At 33.5% G+C, this 19,319-nt stretch overlaps 5 protein-coding genes across 6 annotated transcripts; all 5 read right to left on the reverse strand.

Annotated features, from left to right (window-relative positions):
• Positions 1–1,419: 1,419 nt before the first annotated feature.
• Positions 1,420–3,728, reverse strand: LOC105786184 (zinc finger CCCH domain-containing protein 14). Its single transcript, XM_012612519.2, has 3 exons — positions 3,437–3,728; positions 3,161–3,221; positions 1,420–2,440 (listed from the first exon to the last, which is right to left on the reverse strand). The coding sequence occupies exons 1-3, from the start codon at positions 3,507–3,509 to the stop codon at positions 1,687–1,689; spliced, it is 888 nt and encodes a 295-aa protein (XP_012467973.1). The 5' UTR covers positions 3,510–3,728; the 3' UTR covers positions 1,420–1,686.
• Positions 3,729–4,530: 802 nt separating this feature from the next.
• Positions 4,531–6,338, reverse strand: LOC105786185 (rhodanese-like domain-containing protein 9, chloroplastic). Its single transcript, XM_012612520.2, has 5 exons — positions 6,173–6,338; positions 5,464–5,702; positions 5,220–5,370; positions 4,919–5,004; positions 4,531–4,830 (listed from the first exon to the last, which is right to left on the reverse strand). Exons 1-5 carry the CDS (start codon positions 6,220–6,222, stop codon positions 4,655–4,657), a joined length of 702 nt encoding a protein of 233 aa, XP_012467974.1. The 5' UTR covers positions 6,223–6,338; the 3' UTR covers positions 4,531–4,654.
• A 2,656-nt stretch (positions 6,339–8,994) lies between these two features.
• LOC105786186 (outer envelope pore protein 16-3, chloroplastic/mitochondrial) lies at positions 8,995–11,318 on the reverse strand. The gene is made up of 3 exons (XM_012612522.2): positions 11,177–11,318; positions 10,038–10,378; positions 8,995–9,328 (listed from the first exon to the last, which is right to left on the reverse strand). The coding sequence occupies exons 2-3, from the start codon at positions 10,372–10,374 to the stop codon at positions 9,183–9,185; spliced, it is 483 nt and encodes a 160-aa protein (XP_012467976.1). The 5' UTR covers positions 10,375–10,378; positions 11,177–11,318; the 3' UTR covers positions 8,995–9,182.
• A 508-nt stretch (positions 11,319–11,826) lies between these two features.
• LOC105786188 (uncharacterized) lies at positions 11,827–18,246 on the reverse strand. 2 transcript variants are annotated; one of them, XM_052634831.1, is made up of 2 exons: positions 18,119–18,246; positions 11,827–12,532 (listed from the first exon to the last, which is right to left on the reverse strand). In XM_052634831.1, the coding sequence occupies exon 2, from the start codon at positions 12,497–12,499 to the stop codon at positions 12,083–12,085; it is 417 nt and encodes a 138-aa protein (XP_052490791.1). In that variant the 5' UTR covers positions 12,500–12,532; positions 18,119–18,246; the 3' UTR covers positions 11,827–12,082. The 2 variants fall into 2 exon arrangements, with proteins under 2 accessions (XP_052490791.1, XP_012467978.1); XM_012612524.2 differs by lacking the exon at positions 18,119–18,246 and adding an exon at positions 13,379–13,755.
• LOC105787093 (transcription termination factor MTEF18, mitochondrial) lies at positions 16,190–18,112 on the reverse strand. Its single transcript, XM_012613540.2, has one exon. The coding sequence runs from the start codon at positions 17,988–17,990 to the stop codon at positions 16,251–16,253; it is 1,740 nt and encodes a 579-aa protein (XP_012468994.2). The 5' UTR covers positions 17,991–18,112; the 3' UTR covers positions 16,190–16,250.
• Positions 18,247–19,319: the final 1,073 nt, after the last annotated feature.

Raw genomic sequence — 19,319 nt, forward strand, 5'->3', positions numbered from 1 at the left:
AAACTCAAGTTTTAAACAATCTCGGGAATTAAAAAAATTGTGTCCTAACTTACTGGTCGTGACCCTTTTTTTTTGAGATAGCTAAATATCTTTTAAATAAGTAAATTTTGACATTCATTCGCGTATCGGGAATTCGAGACATTATGTCCTAACTTACTGGATATGATACTTTTTTTTTCTCGATTAACGTGAAATATGCTTCTTTTCCCAAAAATTTTCAACATTTTAATACAAGGATCGTATTTTTAAAATTCTTCAAAGTTTTTTAATTCTTGACATCAAGACATTAACTAATCAACTAGGTACCAATTTTTTGGGCGTTACGAGGGTGCTAATCCTTCCTCGTACGTAACCGACTCCCGAACCCGTTTTTCTGAATTTCGTGGACCAAAATCGTTGTTTTAATAAAATCAAATCGTTTATTAAAAACAACCACTTTTCGAGGTGATCCGATCACACCTCATAAAAAAGGATCGGTGGCGACTCCCGATTTTAATTTTCGTTTTCAAAATCCAATTCGATCCCGTTTTATCAAAAAAAATGGTGTCAACAAATATCAATTAATTTTAATTTATTTTGTTCTGTAATTTCAGATTTATCAAAAATTTTAAAAAAAGAGAGTAAATATTTAATATATATATATATAGATAGACAGATAGATATTTAATATTAAAAAATTTGAAATGTGAAATATTAATTTCAATAAAAAATTATTATTTATTACGAGTAAAAGAATTTGAACTTCAATATTTTTCAATTCAATTAGTAGGGTATCTAGATGGTCGGTTCGTTATTAATCGAACCGAGCTAGAATTAACTGAATTAATTGAATTGTATAATTTTTAACTGTTAACCGAATAAAAAGTTTCAAAAAGAATTAACCGAATTGAATTTATATGTTTCTGCGTTTTGGTTAAAACAAGTATAAAATATATAAAAGAATAGATTGAAATTAGTTGAAATATATATATACTTTTTGTCTTGAAAGTTAACCAAATTAATTGAAATTTTATGTTTTCAAACACTACATAATTAAACACACTACATTAAGTCTTGAGATTAACACATAATCAACACATAATATTAATTATTAAGTTCAATTAATTCAGTTAATTATCTAATTTCAAGTCGAATTAATCAATATCCAAAATTTTAAAAATTATCAACCGACTTCTGACCGAACTAAGTTCGGTCATTGACAAATTAACCGAATTAAATCAATTTAACCAATTAATTTAATGTTAACCAAAGTTTGAATTCTACTAATACAGATTTGAAATTTTGATGGGTGCAAAACGGATTGCACCGATTTATTACTGAAAGAATATGCAGCAGTCGACAGGATTACTCTGAAATGACTCAAATCAAGTATCTCCTTAATGAAATGGAATTGTCTGGTAAAAGAGAAAAAAAATAAAATAAAAAAAAGGACTTCAACGCATAAACTTGGATTATTTGGCCTACCAATCAAAACGCTTACAAAACAACATTAGATACTGAAAAATTGCGGATACCAAACCTGAGAGTCATGAAGTAAGAGACTAATTAAGTAAAAAACTCAAACAGTAAAAACACAGCAATTCAACGGCTAGCATGTTAAACAAGGGCTCTATCTGATACAACACTTCATTACATGAATCTCCTGCTATTAACTACTTGGAATGCACTAGTAACCAATGCAAGCCCTCACACTACTGACTTCCGCAACTCCGCTGCACCATGTGCAAAGTGACATCTTTCTCCAAACGTGCAACTTCCCTTTGCAAAATTGTCGCACAACTTCGTTTTGTAGTTGCTTCCTGGATGCCCTTGACCACCATGCGCACCAGGTGTTTTGGCAGGACCTGGAACCGGACCTAGGCTGCTGATTAGTTCTCTAACCATTGCACTCGCTTCTTTAATTTGCTCAAATGATCCTTCAAGCTCGATGTTCCTAAGTGATGGATCTGACTCATGCTCCCGAATAGATAGCTTTGCTCCTGTTTGACGACATATCTGTTTCGAGTGCACACCACCTTTCCCTATGATGGCTCCTGCAAGGGAAGCATCCACACTAATTTTTGCAGTTGCTGAAGCACCAAATGTAGCAGCAGGACCTGATGGGGGCGGTGGTTCCATCCGACTGCCCATACGACCAGGAAGAGGTGCCATGGAACGGGGATCATCTTGAGATGGAGCAATAGGCTTGCCAAGTTCCCACTCTCCATGTGCAAAATGACATTTGTCACCATACTTACAACCTTCAGGGCCACTAAATTTGTTGCATAAGCGAGTTTTGACTTGGGAGCCAGATCCATGCGGGACTGCAGCTGTTGCTGTCACATTTCTAGAAGCCGGTGGAACAGCTGGTGCAAGGTTCATCATCTGGGCCACCGCATTGTAACCTCCAGGAACATAGTGCAGGAAATGGCAGCTCTCACCAAATTGACAACCAGCAGTACTGCAATTAAAACAACACAGGAATCAGCTAAATATAAACCATTAGAAGATGACATACATACACTTCACCGGTATAAGACGTCAAACCCAGAAATTCAGTAGACCAGAAACCTAGCTAGAGCAAGCACACAGCAAATATATCAAAGCTTAAATGCATAACAGCGAAAAGAACCAGACCACACTAGTTCCCTGTCATGTTTTCTATTAGGGTTTGCAATCACCGGATCAACAAAACAAACCACAAAACCTTCATCCAGAAAATAGTAAAACAACATCAAACATGAAAGAGCTCCAATGACATAATTTTGACAAAAACACATCATACCTGAATTTCATCATGCTTCGATTTATAACTTACCATCGGACTCGATAACTGTACCGGTTTTGAAAGTTTTTACCATTTAATTCAATCTTAGGTACAGTTTATAAGTTGAAACAAATGATACATCTTTGATATAATTTGCCTTTTTCACCAAGCAGATCTCTGTTAATCACTAACTTGATTATGATCAAACAACAGTAATGTACCTGTCATAGCTCAATACCCCACATTTGATTAGCAAAATCACAAATTTTTAACTATCAGTATTGGCTAATTTATAAAGTTAAATTCTTTACAGTATATGCATTAGAAATGAATTATTAAAAAAACAGAATTTAAGTACAATATAAACTGAACAACACCAATATTTATTATTTAGGTAGGTATAAGAATTTTAACCTGAAAAATTTGGTGCAAGGCTTCGATTTGCTTCCTACACCAGTTGATAAAGATTCCATTTCTGTTGCACAACATTAATTAATTACTTTTTCTCTTTTATTGAAATTACCTCCAAAAAATTACACGTTATTAATTCTTCATTTAAGCTGTTATTGAAATTTAATTACTAATAATTATATAATTAATTACTTCTATATTAACACTTGAACAAGCTGGTGAATATTAACAGGAACAAAGACCACATATTAGAGAGAAAAAAGGAGGGGAGGGGCAAACCTGGCTTAGATTTCTTGATGCCGCCATTAGCATTAAACCCAGCTTCACGTCTTCCTCTTTTACGAGTATCCATTTGAGAACTTTGCTTTTAATGAAAAATCACAGATCCATATCCAAAGGAAAAAGATACCAACCAAAAAATCAAATGACTGCAAGAGTTTCAGGAACCCTAAAAACCCAAGAAAGAGGAATGTAAAAGCCCAGAGAGAGAAGGAAGAAGAAGAGTAACCCTAGCTTGGGAGAAGATGAGGAAGAGAAACAAAGCCAGAGAGAGTGGGAAAAAAGGTTGAAAGATAGAGATATTTAATAGCTAGTAGCTAGGGCTGAAAATTCACGGCCATAATAATCCAAAAGAATCTTAGCCATTTTGAGGTCCTTTTTGGGCTTTATTTCTAATCCAACTTCGATTAGGTCCAAATCAGCCTAACTTTCTTTATATCCATTCAAGTCCAGCCCCTGACTGCCATTTCCTCTTGGGTTAGTTTTACTTGATACCCTCCATACTATAAACTAATTTTTAAATTGGTTCCCTAACTTCAAAATGTTTCAATTTAATCCTTGAACTAAAGTACTTCTAGCCAATTAACTTTGGCATTAAATGTCAATTTGGATCTGATGTGATATTTTTTTTAAAAATATGCATTAATAATTATTTTTTTTGATATGTTAGATTCAAGTTAATATTTCACGTCAAAAACTAATGATTAGACGGATAAAAGTAAGAAAATGAAACGAGGATTCAAAATGATAGTGCTATATATATAAATATATAGATCTATTATCGACCCCTTGAAAAAGCAAAATGAGCTAACTAAAGAATATTGAAGTAAGTATGGAATCGATTTAATCAATTTGGTTCAGTTGATTTTGGAAATTAACTCAATTGCAGGATCGGTTTATTTGATTATGTCAGTTGATTATTGAATTTCATAATCAAACGCGACTAAACCGACATACTATTTAACTAATATTTGTATTCAGTTTCGTCTATTGAACTCAACTTGTGACAACCTATACTTTTTTAACAAATCTCACCACCATCATTTCTTTCATACTCAACCTTGAATTTTCAGCATATTTTTTGAGCAATCATCTTTAAAAGAAAAGGATTTAACAAAATAAAATATACAGTGTGAATGACGAAACTCCATGTTTAGAATTCCCTTGTTGGCATTGGCACTGTGAAAACTACAAAACTTTAAGGTTCCTCGCAAAGGGCTACCTTACAGGACTCATCTGAAGCAGCTTCTCCGCTTGATCCGGGAACAAAGTTATAAACAGATATGCACAGATGAGTACAGTTCCGAGCACAGCCGAAATCTTGCCTTGAATTGTCACCAAACCAGCTTTGCCAGCATCTTGCAACTCAGCTTTACCTACGGAATCAAATGTACCTGCAAAAAACAAGAACCATTTCATGTTTTTGTTCCTTGCATACATCACAAGCATGGTCATTACAACAGCACGCGGTTGATGTTTAACCTGGTTTTACAGTTTGAAGCCCTGATGTTATACATGCTATATTCTGGAAACCAGCTTGCTCCAATTTATTGGCAGCAGCAGTAGACCTTCACATTGAAAAAAGAAGTTCAGTTCCATCAATGATTACTCACATTGAGGCTAAAATGAAGATAAGGGCATCGAAATAAATTCAGACCATTCATCAGTTGAGTATATTCAATGCAGAATAGCCTTTAATCGGATCTAGAATGAATCGGATTCGGATGTATACTAATAAACCAGATTGCAAATCAAGCATATCCAGAGCATGGTAAGAACTAACCTCAGCCCCTCTTGACATACAAGTAACAATTTAGATTCGGGCGAAAACTGACTTTTCACGGACTGTACAAATTCAGGATTGAGTTTTGTAAATGGCAACCCAAAGAATAAGCCTGAAAAGTTATTGTGCAAAGTCCTCTTAACAATTGTGCCTGCACAAACAGAACAGATCAACATGTAAGTTATGTAGTACTTAAACTGAGAAATGAGCTGAGTTTAGAAGGAATGGAGATAGGAGGTTTCACCAGGATCATTGTCTGTGTTTTCAATGAAAAGGGGAACATGATAACATGATTTGATATGAGCTCGATCGAACTGAGATTTATCGCGGACGTCGACAACGGCATAACCCTCAACAGCTATAAGTTTTTTGGCTTCTTCAGCATTTACAAAATTGACTTCAGCTCTAATGCTTAAGTTTCTTCTCCGGATAGGTGTGGCTCTTCCATAGTTGGTCTTTAATTCCAACCAGGTTTTCCTAGTGCTGAAATCTCATCTCAATTCATTACTTCCAATGTTCATATCTTCTTTTTTATTTAAATTTCTACAGTAGTTGTGATATTAAGTACAAATATCCCAACAAAAATGTTCATGCATAGAGCAAAATCAAACTGCATTGAACAAACTACTACATTCTAAGATCACTAACCCATAGACATAGGAAAACTCAAAAATTCATGTTCGTTTTTTTTTTTTGTCCATTTTCTAAGGAATCCAAACAAAAATTTACACAACAAATTACTCCGATCCCACATTTCTTGGTAAACACAGTGATCTTTACTGTAGAACATTTTCAATTTTAGCACTCAATATGTATATTTCTTCGAGAAACTTGTCTTTCCAAACTCAAAATAAAGCTCAATATTGGAGCATTCTAATTTTCTCAGAAACCAAACAGTAGACCCAAATATCAGGTTTCGAAATTGAGCAAATTTGAGAAGAAAAGAAGTTTACCTTGTAGAAGAGAGGGTCAAATAATAACAAGTAGTAGCAATTCCAGCCATTGAAAGAAATATCTACTTGGTTTTGTTGCTGCTGCTCCTCTCCGTGTTTTCAGAGTGGTTACACTGGAGCCAGCTTAGAATTGAGGATAGCCACGAGATTGACCCAAGAAATTTGGAAGGAGCAATGGGTTTCTGCCACGTGTACATCAAAATCGGATATATGATATTATTATTTCTGGAGCCTTCCTCCTTTGATTTTGCTTTACAAGAACAAGCAATATAAAAAGTTGAAACTACATTGTATGGTATTATTATTATTTCTGCCACTCGTTTGATATTTAAGTTCTTTTTCCTATTTTGGCAATTGAGTTTGGTTTAAATGTTTATTATGGTATCCGAATTTTCTCAATTTGATATCTATATTTTTTTACCTAATGAGTTTTAGCTCAATTGACATCGAGCTTATTGTCACCGCAAGAGGGCATGCATTTAAACGCGTTGAAGCATTATTATCTTTATTATACCCCTACCTCAATTGGGAAACGTGACAACACAGGAACCAACCAAAAGATACTCACTAGCAACTCTTTGCCTTGTACCATCCGAATGGTACCCCTCATGGGAGGGACTGTCCATCCAATTAAATCCTCTATTAAGCCATTTGCTATTAACGGGTTGATACGGAATGAATGGAGGAAGCAGAAGAAAAATCGAATTTAAGTTGTTCGACTCGAAAAGGAAAGATTTGGATCCGATCTAAAAAGAAGAAATAAAGAAATTTAGTAATAAAGAAATCAAAAATAGTAAAAGAAGAAATTTGAGAATAAAAAATAAATAAGAAATAGAAATTAAAAAAGAAAAAATGTGAAAGATAGACGAGTAAATCGATGAATATGATAATAGAAAGATAAATGTCCAATTGAAGCATTTGAGATATAAATCCCAACAAACTCAATTAATGGCTCTAATAAACCCTCCGAGAAATAATCCTTGGCAAAATTAAAAGGTGAAGAATGAATTCCACGACTCCTTGAAGAAAATCGAGAAAAAAACTACTTCTAAAAACCACAAAAAATAAATCTTACACAAAGAAACAAACTCCCAGAGAAAAATTTATTAATGAAAACCAAATTATCTGCTTAATGAACAATAAAGAAACCTTTATATAAGCTACTAAGTACATCCAACTAAAACTCTAAAGTATACTAAAACTCTATTTAATCTAAATAAGTAGTTTTGAACATTGTTTTTTGTTAACAAATAACTTAAAATACTTAATAATTATAAAAAATTCGTAATAAAAAATAAAAAAATAATAAGAGATATTAAATACAATATTGGACTCATGTATAATAAAAATTAAACCTAGGACTTGAATCCAATATGAAACGCTTGAGGTTGTGGGATTGATTAGGGTCCTTATAATGAAACGCTTAAGCTTGTTAACGTTCTCCACATGAGCTTGTCATCATAGATTGGGAGTTTAGGCCCACAAACAAAATTAATCCCTTCTAATTCATCCTTGCTCCAAAATCTATTGTCTTGAAGCTTCAACTCTTCTTCTCGAATTTTTTTTTTTGTGATAAAGTCTTGAACGAATAAGTTGAATAAGTTGAATTTTTTTTTGTAGGACTTTAGCTGCTTGGATTTGGATCTTGTGATTGGGTCTTGAGGGAAACTAATCACATTTCCATTATGACATTTGAATTGGACCAAGCTGCTTGTATCACAAGTGCATTCTCCTGAAGAGGGGATCACCTGGAAACCATTACCTCTCCTGTAAATATCCCAAGTTACCACATAGAAAGGAGGCTCTCTCCTTCCCACCAACAAATCTTAAGATGCTAAGCTCTCATCTTTCTCCTCTCCATTCTCCTACTTTTTCGACTCTCGGCCTCGGCTTGGGTGAACTCATCTTTTTCGGCACCACTCACTCTCCTCTTTTTCCATGATATTCTATATAAACAATCTTCCTATTTAAGAGTTGGGAGGAGTTATAAGTAGTTCTAAACGTTGTATAAAAAAATATCTATATTTTTTTATTAGAGCACACATAAAAAATATTAATTGGGACATATAATATCATTTGATCTAGATATCAAATTCAACATTGAAATTAAATTTAAGTACAAAATGATACATTAACTCTTATTTTTATAAGTTATAGAATTATTAATTATGAAAATGAATTGTTGATAAGGCAAACTCATAAAGTTCTAAAATGGCATGAGAAATGGATCTGAGACACCCCATTGTTGTGAAAAGATAAAAGGTATAAAATAATCAAATATTAAAATTGGTAATTAAATAAGTTAATTGTATTAAAATTGAATTATTATTTGATATATTTTAGTGAAATTTTTAACTTCATAAATTGACACGTGCCCTTAATTAGCATTTTAGAAAAATAAAATTAAATAAATGAGACAACTCATTTTTTTAATCTCACTTGTAATTTATAGAATCTAAGAACTCGACCGTTAATATATCTATTCAGTCCTTTTACTATTAGGAAGTGGGCATATTGGACCCGTCATAATGAATTGAAGTGCTTAGGCCCTTCTGCTTTTAAATTTGAAGCTAATTGGCAAAACTGAAACGTGAGTCACGGGATTCGTCCTAATTTATGGTGTGGCACGTGAACATTGGGACCTAGATGGCATGTCATTTGGCAATGTCAACATGGAACCCTAAATTTAACAAGTGCAATTATGGATTTCACATTTAGCTAAAGCTATAACAGATTTATGGCAAAGATCTTCTCTTTCATTTCATTAACAACGATACTCATTATAACAGGCACCAATATTTAACAAATGCAACAATTCGTCGTCAAGAATTCCATAAATTCGGATGCATTTTTATTCAAACCAACATCCTCACTTTAAAAGTGAACAGCAAAAAGCAAAATGGAGTCCGCGAGTATGATTATATCTTCCAAAAACAAAGACAGATCATCGAACAGGATCGATTATCTCACGTTTCACTGGAAGTGCCTTCTCAACAGCGACATGCAAGATTTATGACTCAACAGGCCTTTTCTTGGTGGTGTATGGGTAATACTCCTTCCCTGTGTCCAGCCTTGTAGTCTGACCTCCAGCATCAATCACCGCAGAGGTGAATGCCAGAGCTGATCCGGCAGAAATAGCTGTTGAGATGCTCCTCCCTAGGAAATACATAACACGTAACATTACAAGTGGCCAAAGCTGATTAAGTTTAACATAGATCAAGAAACCCATAAAAGGGCATCGACAATCCATTTTATTCTCCTTAAAAGCACAAAAACTTATGGAGATCAACTATATTAAGTAATGCCTTTACTCAACCCTCTGCTTCGAAAGTCAAACTCAGACCCCTAACTCCAAGGATTTTTATCACAACATATTTCAGCTCAAAATTGTCAAGTCTTGCTCGACTCTACAGATAGTTCACTGTACAGATGAAACAACAAAGCAAGCAACTATCGAAATGTACGATAAAAAAAAGAAGAAGGAAATGATAGGTGAAATCAGAAAGTATTAACTTTTACTATTCACAAGATGCAGAACTCCTACCACTACACGTATAACAAGTAAATATGTTTAGTAAATATCAACAAGACAAACAAAAACAAGTCAAAGCAATACTGGAATATATGAGTATAACTTTAGCACCATTCTTTAGATGGTAGAGGAGATCCTAAGAACCATCACAAGTTTTGAAATTGTGAAGAGGTAAAGTTTTCTAAGGTTAAAGTTTTCACTGACTTAGTTTAGATGAATCATCCAAGCTATGCCAATTATCAGAAAATATTGCTGTAAGAAACAATAAAATCAGATAGAAAGTCACGAGGCGCACAAAGCATACCAGACTAGCACTCTGAATAAAATTTATACCTTTGAAACCGAGAATGGAAGCCCCAGCCACGAAACCACCAACAGCACCATTGACAAAGTCTCTCTTCATCCTATAATTCTGCAACAGTTGCTCAACACCAATATAGACTCCCCCAATTGCAGCAAATGTCATTCCATAATTTCCCATCATCTTTAGCGTTCTTACAAGCCCAGGTATGGCAACACTTCTCTCAACACGAGGCACATCATACCATGTAGCAACAACGGTTCCCCAGATAGTTCCAGCAACAAAACCAGTAGTTGCACCCTTGATTGTTTTCATTGTTGGAGTGTCATCATCCTCATAATACCTAAGCTCTGAGGGATCCGCAGCCATCTTACTGCATAACAACCAATATCGAATGTGTTGAGCCACAGAACTTTGTCTAGCATATATATTATAGGAAAAGGAAATGACCCAATTAAAATACATCTGCAAAGTAACAAGGATTGGGCGTGGGATACATAGAGGAAGGTAGTTCTCTCCATCCCATAAATCCCATCCTTTCCTGAGACTCAAGCTTGAGAATCTCAGACTTCTAAGTTCAATTTCAAATTTTAACCATTTGGTATACTTTCTGGAACACAACAACGAGCATATCATCTAAAGCAAATTAGAATTCAAAATGGACCTTCGATAATACCGGAAAACAACACAAATTCAATGCATAAAATCAACATAATCATACTGTCATATGTTCAAAATAATATAGAAAAGCACTTACAACTTGAAATAAAAACACATCCATATATTTGAAACCGTTAAATACAGTGAAAAAGGGCAATGAACCAATCATTTTCAGTTTAATTGCACAGCTGCGAACCAACAATGCCTATGTACCAAATTAAAACATCTTTTTATTTCGAAAATGAGAAAAAAGAATTTCTGAAATGCTAATTTACTATCGGTCAGATCCCAACGGAAAAAATCATATTAAATTGAAAAAAAAAGAGAGGAAACGAAGGAATTGAGAATAGATCAAATCAAGCAAATCACAGGATTAGATTAGATTTATGAAAAGAAAACCCTAGATTATGCAGCTGACTCCAATAAATTGAAAGCGATAAGGTGTAGGAAAATAGCGGTAATTAATTAAGAAGAGAAAAAAGAGAAGGAAGAGAAAATGGAGGAAAATTACCTTTCGGAGGAAATTGGAGAAGACGAAGTGAAAGAGTGAGGGAGTTTAGCTCAGAAAGGTTTTCGAGAAGTTCATTTGCTTCTTGATGATGCGCTACTAAACCTGTTACCCGCCCCGCCCGGCTCCAATAAATTCGGGTCTGGATAATTTTAAAAATACATAAATATTAATTAAAATGAATTAACTTTCATTTTTTTGACGTATTGTAATAAATAATTAGTTTTTAATAATTAACTAATAATTCTAAATTTTTAAGTTTATCGGGTGGAATTATGTCAGAGTAATTGGATGAAAATATAATTATGATAGTATAAATTGTAATCAGAGAACTACTTAGACAATATAATTACTATTAAAATTAACAAAAATAAATAAAGTAATTTTATTAATAACTCGAGTTCTCACCCCGTTCCAATTGAATTCAATTTAATTTAACGAGAGCTACTAATTTAATGATTACACATTATTGAGTACGAAAGTTTGGAAAAAATTGGCACAAGTAACCCACAAAGATTCCCTTTGGCTCACTGCTCGGCACATACGCAAGCATTTCTCCACCGGTTCTCGACCTTACAGACTTCATCTTCTTTCTCTAACTCTGCATAAAACCACTCATTCTCTCTACTATGTTACATACAACCTGGTCTCCATTAAGAAAATTAACAAGATAGATATAAAAACAAGGTTCCTTACAGATGTTGCAGAGAGACAAATTTCTCATCTGAATAACAAGATTTTCTCAGAGAAAAAAAAAATCACTAGTTTTCTTTTTAAAATTTGTGATGACACCATGGAATATTACAAGCATGTACTGCAAACTTATCAAAATGGAATACTTGGAACCCCAAAAAACAAATACCATATAACAACAAGAAACATCTCAATCCATACATGACCTCACAACCATTACTTGCACTCGACAACAGCTTCAGCAGCCCGTCGAGGCTTGTTTTTGCGTCTGCTACCGTTTTGTCGGTACCCAACCGATTTAGTTGCCTCATCGGTGCTTGACTTTGTCGTAATGCCATTTCCTTTCTTGATTGAATCTATGTTTTCTTTTGCTTGCATTGATCTTTTCCTCTTCCGTCCGTTCTCTGTGACAGCCTGGTTTTTTATCTCTTTGGTAAGAACTGAAACTTTTATATCTTCACCATCTTCTTCAACCTTCTCTGCTTCATCTTCATCGATATCATCCTTCATCTGCTTTTGTGGCCTTCCTCTTCTCTTATATGCCGGTATTTTTTCATCTTCACCACTACCCGGATCTTCGAGAGACGAAACAACATTCTGCTTCTTTGCTTTTCCTCTTCCTCTTCTCATCATAAAACAACAACTTCAAACAACTAAAGAAGGTTTCTGCAAAGATGAAAAGATGGATTCAGGCCAAAATAATCCATATTAAGTAAGAAAAGATTAACCAATTAAAGATTAAGCAAAATACATATAGCATGTCATCAGTTTATATACATACAGGCAATACTAAATAAGTGAAACATTCATGCTGTCATTCCATCATTACAACAAAAGAAATTGCTTGTTTATGTGTCTGTATATATATATAATATGTATGTATGTATAATGTTCACTCTCCTAGAAACTTTGTAAAAACCCACCTAACTCAAAACAGAAACTCCTATTTGGTTCATCCAACTGCAGGTTTTCCCCATTTTTAATTAATAAGAAATGCATTTTCTTGTTTTAGTTCCTATTTTTTCTCTACATTTTCTAGGAATAAATCAAGGATAAAAGAGTTCATAAACACATAAATCATTGAATAGAACTATAATAAATCAAATAAAAAAGATTCAAGACAAATCAACCTTATCCCAAACTGAATTTAACCTGAAAATCCAAACAACCACAAAGCCAAACAAATCTTCAAGTTAAGAGTAACCAACAAAGAATAGAGAAACCCCCAAATCAATACCAAATACATAACTTCATGCTATTCACTTTGCAATATGAACTCATAACATCTTCAGTATATCAATCTAAGGTTTAAGTAAAGCAAAAGTTTTTATCATTTTCTGAATTACTAAAAGATAAAAGCATCTATGACTCCTATAATTTCACCACCAAACACAGCATTAACTCCTCATAAATGATAAATCAATACGACATCAAAGAAACATTTATATACACAGCTTTTTCTCTATGAATAAGGAAAGAAACATGAAAAATGAAGCTGATCTTAAAACATACATCAATATTCTGCATCTTTGAAACAAAATCCCATTTTTCAGAATCTCGTTGGCCAATCCAAGAAGTTACTATAACAGAAAAAAGAAAAGCTGGATTTTTTATTTCTTTCAAAGGTTGAGTGAAGCAAAGAAAGAAAGAAAGAAAGAAAGAAGTTTTTTTTTTCTTGGAAATCTATGATCTGAATGAGAAATAAAGAAAACCCAGATCAGTTAAAAGGAGAGATAAGCAAAGGCACAATGGGTTTTTAACAGAGCTCTAAGCCATGGAGTTGAGAAAGAGAAAATGTAGAGAAGGAAGAAGGGTAATAGATGAAGAGAAAAAAGTGTCAAAAAGATATGTATTGTATATTTCTTGGCTGTTCCTTAGAAGGGTTGTTTTCTAGTTCTAGTTCTAGTTCTAATCCTAGAGTTAGAAAAAATATTTTGTAGGGTAAAAAACTAAAGTAGAAAAAAGGTTAACTTAACAGACATTGCTTCAGTCCTCACTGCCAAAGAACAATTTGTCCACACTTTAGATCATCATCATCATCATCTCTCTCAACATTGGCTGTGGGTTTTTGACTGACACGTGTAGGGTGATAATGGCCATTATATCAGAAGAGTAAGGGTTTATTTTGGGTAAAAATACCATGAAAGTCCTTGTACTAGATATCATATTTGATTTTACTTAAAAATTAGATAAATTAACTCATATCCATTAGATCAAAGAATAAACTAATCATTTTTATTAAAAATTTTAATTCTACTTAGACCTACCCGTCTAAGCTTGAAGACCCACCTGAAAAGTAAGATGATTTGGGTAAAAATATAGGCCCAAAAAATAAACTTAGATAAAAAATAAAACTCTTTTAAAAAATGGACTAAACTCCAAACAATACTTTTTTGGCTCGGCCCTGACCCAAATTCAACAAAAAAAATTAGTTGTTTATTGTTGTTATGTTGTTTTGCTAATATTTTGTTGCTATTGTTTGAATATTATATAATTCTTATTTTATTATTAATTTTGCTACTATTTTAGATATATTTGCTTGTTTAATTGCAACTATATTAGTATTATTTAAGTATAAAAACTTTTTTATATGTACTTCTAAATTGTTAGGAAACATTTATTTCAATAATTTTGTTTTATTTAATATATTATATTTTTAAAATTCATTTTTATATAAAAAAATCTTTAAAAAATTAATATAGCCAGGTCGAACGGGTTCAAGTTTAGCATTTTTTATCCAAGCTGAGCTTGGGCAAAATTTTAGACCCACTTTTTCGGGTCAAGCTTGAGCTTAGAAAACAAACTTGATTTTTTTTCACTAGCCCGACCCAAACTTGACCCGACCAACTCTAATTCTACTACAAAACCAACATGGTTGACATAATAATCAAACAATGTGACACATGACAGACCATGTGTACCTTATATCAATGTATAGGGATCAATTTTTAATAATAGAAATAGATAAAATTTTTAACTAGAAAAATCAGTTTACTTTTAGATCTTATATACAGAGATTAATTTACCCATTTTTTTAGTAGAAGAAGTAAAATGTAATCCAACTCTTAATGCAAGGGTTTCTATGATATTTTTACCAAGGCATTTTACATTTTTATTTGTTTCTTTTCATGGTTGGCTAAAGGCTTGAAGGGAATTTCAAAGCTAAAACTAAAACAGATAATTTTAATAAGTATCTATTGACATGAGGTATAATCGTCATTGAGTAATAATATTGGAATATCCCAAAAGGAAAAAGAAAATTACACATGGAGTTATATTATATCTAAACATATAAACGATAAATGTCTGTATCTGATGAAATGGATCTGTCTTTGTAGTTGAATGGTGTTTTTCACACCATTACAAAAGATAAAGAAGGGTTTTTTTCCCTTTTTCTTTTAATTTATATAGTAATAACTTTTATTATTGGAGGATGGAAAAAAAAAAGACTTGGGTTTAGAGATTGTACGTTTTCAAGTTCCAACAATGGACAATGTTCCCTATTGAGGCACTTGGGGTGTTAATAAAATAGTTTCAAGTACCAAAATAAAGTACTTAGTAATTAAAGGGAGAAAAAAAAAAACCCCATGTGTTGACTACGGTATTCACCACTTCAGATGTGACCTGAGTTCAAGTCACGCTAGCCACATTTCTATTAAGAAATAAAAATAAAGATAGCTGAGGCTTAATTGATTGTTCAATGAATTTACCTTGAAAATTTAACCAAATTCCAAGTATGATTATATAGAAGTAGTTGATTTAGTCATTGTGGTGTTGTGAAAAAGCGAAAACAAAGAGTTAATTCCTTTTGACAAGTTATTGTCAATTATATATTATGCCACTCCCAAGTCCCAACAAATAATTGACAAACAAAGAGCATAACTCTCATACAAATATGTAGAACCAGAACAGATGAAAATACTATGGTACATGTACGTTAGATCAAAGAACAAACTGGTTCTTGTACATCAACATAAGGCATATGTGACACACCACGTGATACATAGTCATGCAATCTGATTCTTAGTACAGAGACCTCTATGGTATTTTTAACACCAGAACACAAAGCTGGTAACAAGTTATTAGTATCATGTCGGACTCACTTTGAAGTCAATGGTTATAATAAGTAATGCATATGGATGGATGTCTAAATGCTGAACCCTAAAAAAAGGAAAATAAAGCATAAAGTAGGAACCAGAATCTAAAACTTTATTACCTGACGCAAATAAGCTCTGTCCATACAGGCTAATCAGGCAGTTGAAGAAAACTGGTTCCTTTTTACTATGTATGAATGCAGGATAGGTGATGTTAAACAGCATAAAGTATCAGTGGAAAATTGCAAGAGATAACTCATAATGGTGCAATAAAATAGGTAAATAATGTATCATTTATCCATGCTAAGCTCTGCTTTTAGATCCTGCCAAACTCGAGGGCCACTAGGATGATGATTCACATATTGATTCAGGAATATTTTGTCTGAACATGCAACAATGGTGCTCAAGGCCAAGTCAGGCTCTGCTTTTTTATGATCTTTGAGCCAATTATACATTGCCATTCTAAGCCTGACCCTTTGTGTTGTATAGGAAAGAAAAGAGGGGAATGATACTAAAGACGATAAGGGGTAACCCAATTCGTTTACTAGAATATCAATCTTAGATTGGATAACAGTTTTTGATTGATTTAGGATTTGAGGGGATACGGTGACCATTTCAGACACGTCCGCCTTATCCAAACCAGCATTCACGATCGAATCAAATCTCTCTTGGAGCTCCCCTCCTCTGCCTCGAAACACCTTGAATGCTTTGTTCATCATGTTTGGGTTTTCTCCATATCCCAAGTCTAAAAGGAACTTCATCTTCAACCTTTTTGACTCTATATCCTCTCCTGAGTCTGGTAATGGCACAATTCTTAATCCAATAACCCATTTACTCAATTCTTGGGGATTCTCTTGGATGAATTTACAAAGCCTCTTTTTTCCAACATTCAAGTTACTAAGTAAACTATTTGTTTTCTTCAACCTGCATGAACCAAGTAATACAGTGTATGAACAAACAAGTTTCGCAATCTCATCCACCTCCATCTCAATCTCGTGAAAGAACACAAAACATTTAATAAGATTTGAAACGAATTGCTGAACTTGGATTTTTGGAAACTGTAGGAACATAGAAGATATCTGATCTATTGGATGTCCAAATTTCAACAGGAACCCGATTAGTGAAAACGTAGCATACCCAGAACCCTCAAACAAAAGCCCTGGATGCTGGCTGATTAACCTAACTAACTCATTGCTGCAGAACATCTCACTAAAGATGTTCAGAACACGAAGTATCAAACCCCAATTATATGAATCTTGATCTGCCAAATGCTCCTGAATCCAAGCATGATCAAATCCCATACTCCTCAAAATCTCTAATACCTTAATGAATTTCATATCTACATCACCAATCAAAACACAAGGGCTACAAACAATAATCTTAACCATAAAAGAGTGGCTAAGCCCCAGTTCTTGATAAGCTTGAAGCTTTAATGGCAAAGCACCAGATTCAAGTTGGAACACTTGAATTGCTTTCTTATATATCCGACCAATCTTATTTCGTTCAATCCCGAATTGACACAAGACCCTATAATTCTCAAAAAACAAAGAATCATCACTCAAAAACATCAAATTCCTAGGAAGTAAAGGAGTATACTCCCAAGGCTTCAATCCCAAACTCTCAAAGAAAGGTTCGAATTCATTAATGGGATGATAACGTAAAAACCGCGCCATAGAGCTTCTAACATCCTTAACAATGTTAACCTTTTCCAAAAGGTTTCGTAAAAAATGAGGTGAGTTTTTGCTCATGTTCTCCGCATCCATAAACGGAATACTCCTAGTCCAATGCAAATATTCCAACAAAGCAGCTTGAGCCTCTTTCAAAGTGGCCCGAGGGATTTTGGGAACCTCTAAAACCTCACGCTTCACTGCTACAGCTGATCCTTTTGACCTATAAAACCTAGGGTTTTGCCTTTGTGATAAGTGAAACGAACCCATTACAAAAACTGGGGGGTTGAGTTGGTTTTCAAAGAAACAAGAAGATACCCATTGGAGAATAGCTGATTTTCTAAGGTTTCGAAAATGGGTCATTATTAATTTGATAAAAAAATATGAATCTTTGCTAAAAATAAATAGGTAGAGAGAGCAGAAAAAGGAGGAACTTTTAAAGCTTGAAGAAGAAAACAAAAAAAGAGATGGCCTAAGTTTAGGTAATATACCTTGGATTTGGTAAGTTTTGAGAGGACCAATGGCAGTATGCTGGTTTAATCTTCGTCAAGTGATACAGTGGCAGCCATGAAGCAGCTGCAGTGACCCGCTGAGGTTTTACAAACTCGGATTCCGGCAGGGGTTTTGGACGACGCGGGTTTAGAATTAGACTTTAAACAAGTGTAGAATGGTTATTAATTTATGGGATAATGTAACTTTTGGCCCCTGAACTTGGCAAGCAGGTCTATATTGGCCCCTAAACTTGAAAGTTGTTATTCATTTAAGCCCATTATGTTAATCACCAATTCACCATGGAAAAAGAAATGGGGATTATGTAACTTTTGGCCCTTAAACTTGGCAAGCAGGTCTACATTTTCCCTTAAACTTTACAACTAGGTTCAGTTTGGTACCTGTACTTTTTTTGCTCACTTTGGCACTTGAACTTGACAACTAGATCCATTTTGATCCTCAAACTTGAAAATTCTCAAAGTTTGATGACATAACACTCTGAGATTGTGCCACATCATCACTTGAAGAATAAAAAAAAATTTAGATAATAATGTGGTACAATCTTAGAGTGTCATATTCAAGGTTTTAATAATCGAATTGATGGTTAAATAGGTTAGACCACCAATTTTTGATTCAACTAGTTCAATTGTCGGACCAAAAAAATAGTTTTACTTGACTTTTTAGATTTTTATGAATTTTTAATTAATTAATTAATTATTGTTGGTTCGATGGTCGAATCGACCGAACGGTTGAATCAAGAATTGGTGGTCTAACTTGTTCAACTATCGTTGTAGTTATTAAAACACTGAATATGACATTTTGAGATTGTGCCACATCTTCATCTAAAAAAAATTATTTTTCAAACTTTGAGTGTCACGTCATCAAACTTTTAGATTTTTCAAATTCACGAATCAAAATGAGTCTAGTTGTCAAGTTCAAGTGTCAAAATGAACTAAAAAAAAGTTGCAACTACCAAAGTGAAATTAGTCGTCAAGTTTAGGTGCCAAAGTGAACTTACTTACCAAGTTTAGAGACCAAAAGTTACATTATCCTCTTTTTTGTCACGGTCATTAATAAAATAGGTTTTAAAATAATAACGATTTTCAAATCTAGAGATAAAATTCGATAAAAAAAGAAGTTTAAAGGTCAAAAATATATTATCCCTTAAATTATAATCTTCTTTAATTATTAGATAAATTAAGC

The sequence above is a fragment of the Gossypium raimondii genome, chromosome 1, assembly GCF_025698545.1.
Source record: "Gossypium raimondii isolate GPD5lz chromosome 1, ASM2569854v1, whole genome shotgun sequence".
In the NCBI taxonomy this organism is placed as follows: Eukaryota; Viridiplantae; Streptophyta; class Magnoliopsida; order Malvales; family Malvaceae; genus Gossypium; species Gossypium raimondii.

What these genes read in the sequence shown, in the direction of transcription:
- LOC105786184 (XM_012612519.2), bottom strand. Translation starts at nt 3,509, where the DNA reads ATGGATACTCGTAAAAGAGGAAGACGTGAAGCTGGGTTTAATGCTAAT. An exon ending in CATCAAGAAATCTAAGCCAG is followed by an intron (nt 3,222 to 3,436) that starts GTTTGCCCCTCC and finishes GTTGTGCAACAG; the next exon opens with AAATGGAATCTTTATCAACT. An exon ending in CCTTGCACCAAATTTTTCAG is followed by an intron (nt 2,441 to 3,160) that starts GTTAAAATTCTT and finishes TTTTAATTGCAG; the next exon opens with TACTGCTGGTTGTCAATTTG.
- LOC105786188 (XM_052634831.1), bottom strand. Translation starts at nt 12,499, where the DNA reads ATGATGAGAAGAGGAAGAGGAAAAGCAAAGAAGCAGAATGTTGTTTCG.
- LOC105787093 (XM_012613540.2), bottom strand. Translation starts at nt 17,990, where the DNA reads ATGACCCATTTTCGAAACCTTAGAAAATCAGCTATTCTCCAATGGGTA.
- LOC105786186 (XM_012612522.2), bottom strand. Translation starts at nt 10,374, where the DNA reads ATGGCTGCGGATCCCTCAGAGCTTAGGTATTATGAGGATGATGACACT. An exon ending in TTCCATTCTCGGTTTCAAAG is followed by an intron (nt 9,329 to 10,037) that starts GTATAAATTTTA and finishes TGTATTTCCTAG; the next exon opens with GGAGGAGCATCTCAACAGCT.
- LOC105786185 (XM_012612520.2), bottom strand. Translation starts at nt 6,222, where the DNA reads ATGGCTGGAATTGCTACTACTTGTTATTATTTGACCCTCTCTTCTACA. An exon ending in GTATGTCAAGAGGGGCTGAG is followed by an intron (nt 5,005 to 5,219) that starts GTTAGTTCTTAC and finishes TTCAATGTGAAG; the next exon opens with GTCTACTGCTGCTGCCAATA. An exon ending in GCTTCAAACTGTAAAACCAG is followed by an intron (nt 4,831 to 4,918) that starts GTTAAACATCAA and finishes TGTTTTTTGCAG; the next exon opens with GTACATTTGATTCCGTAGGT.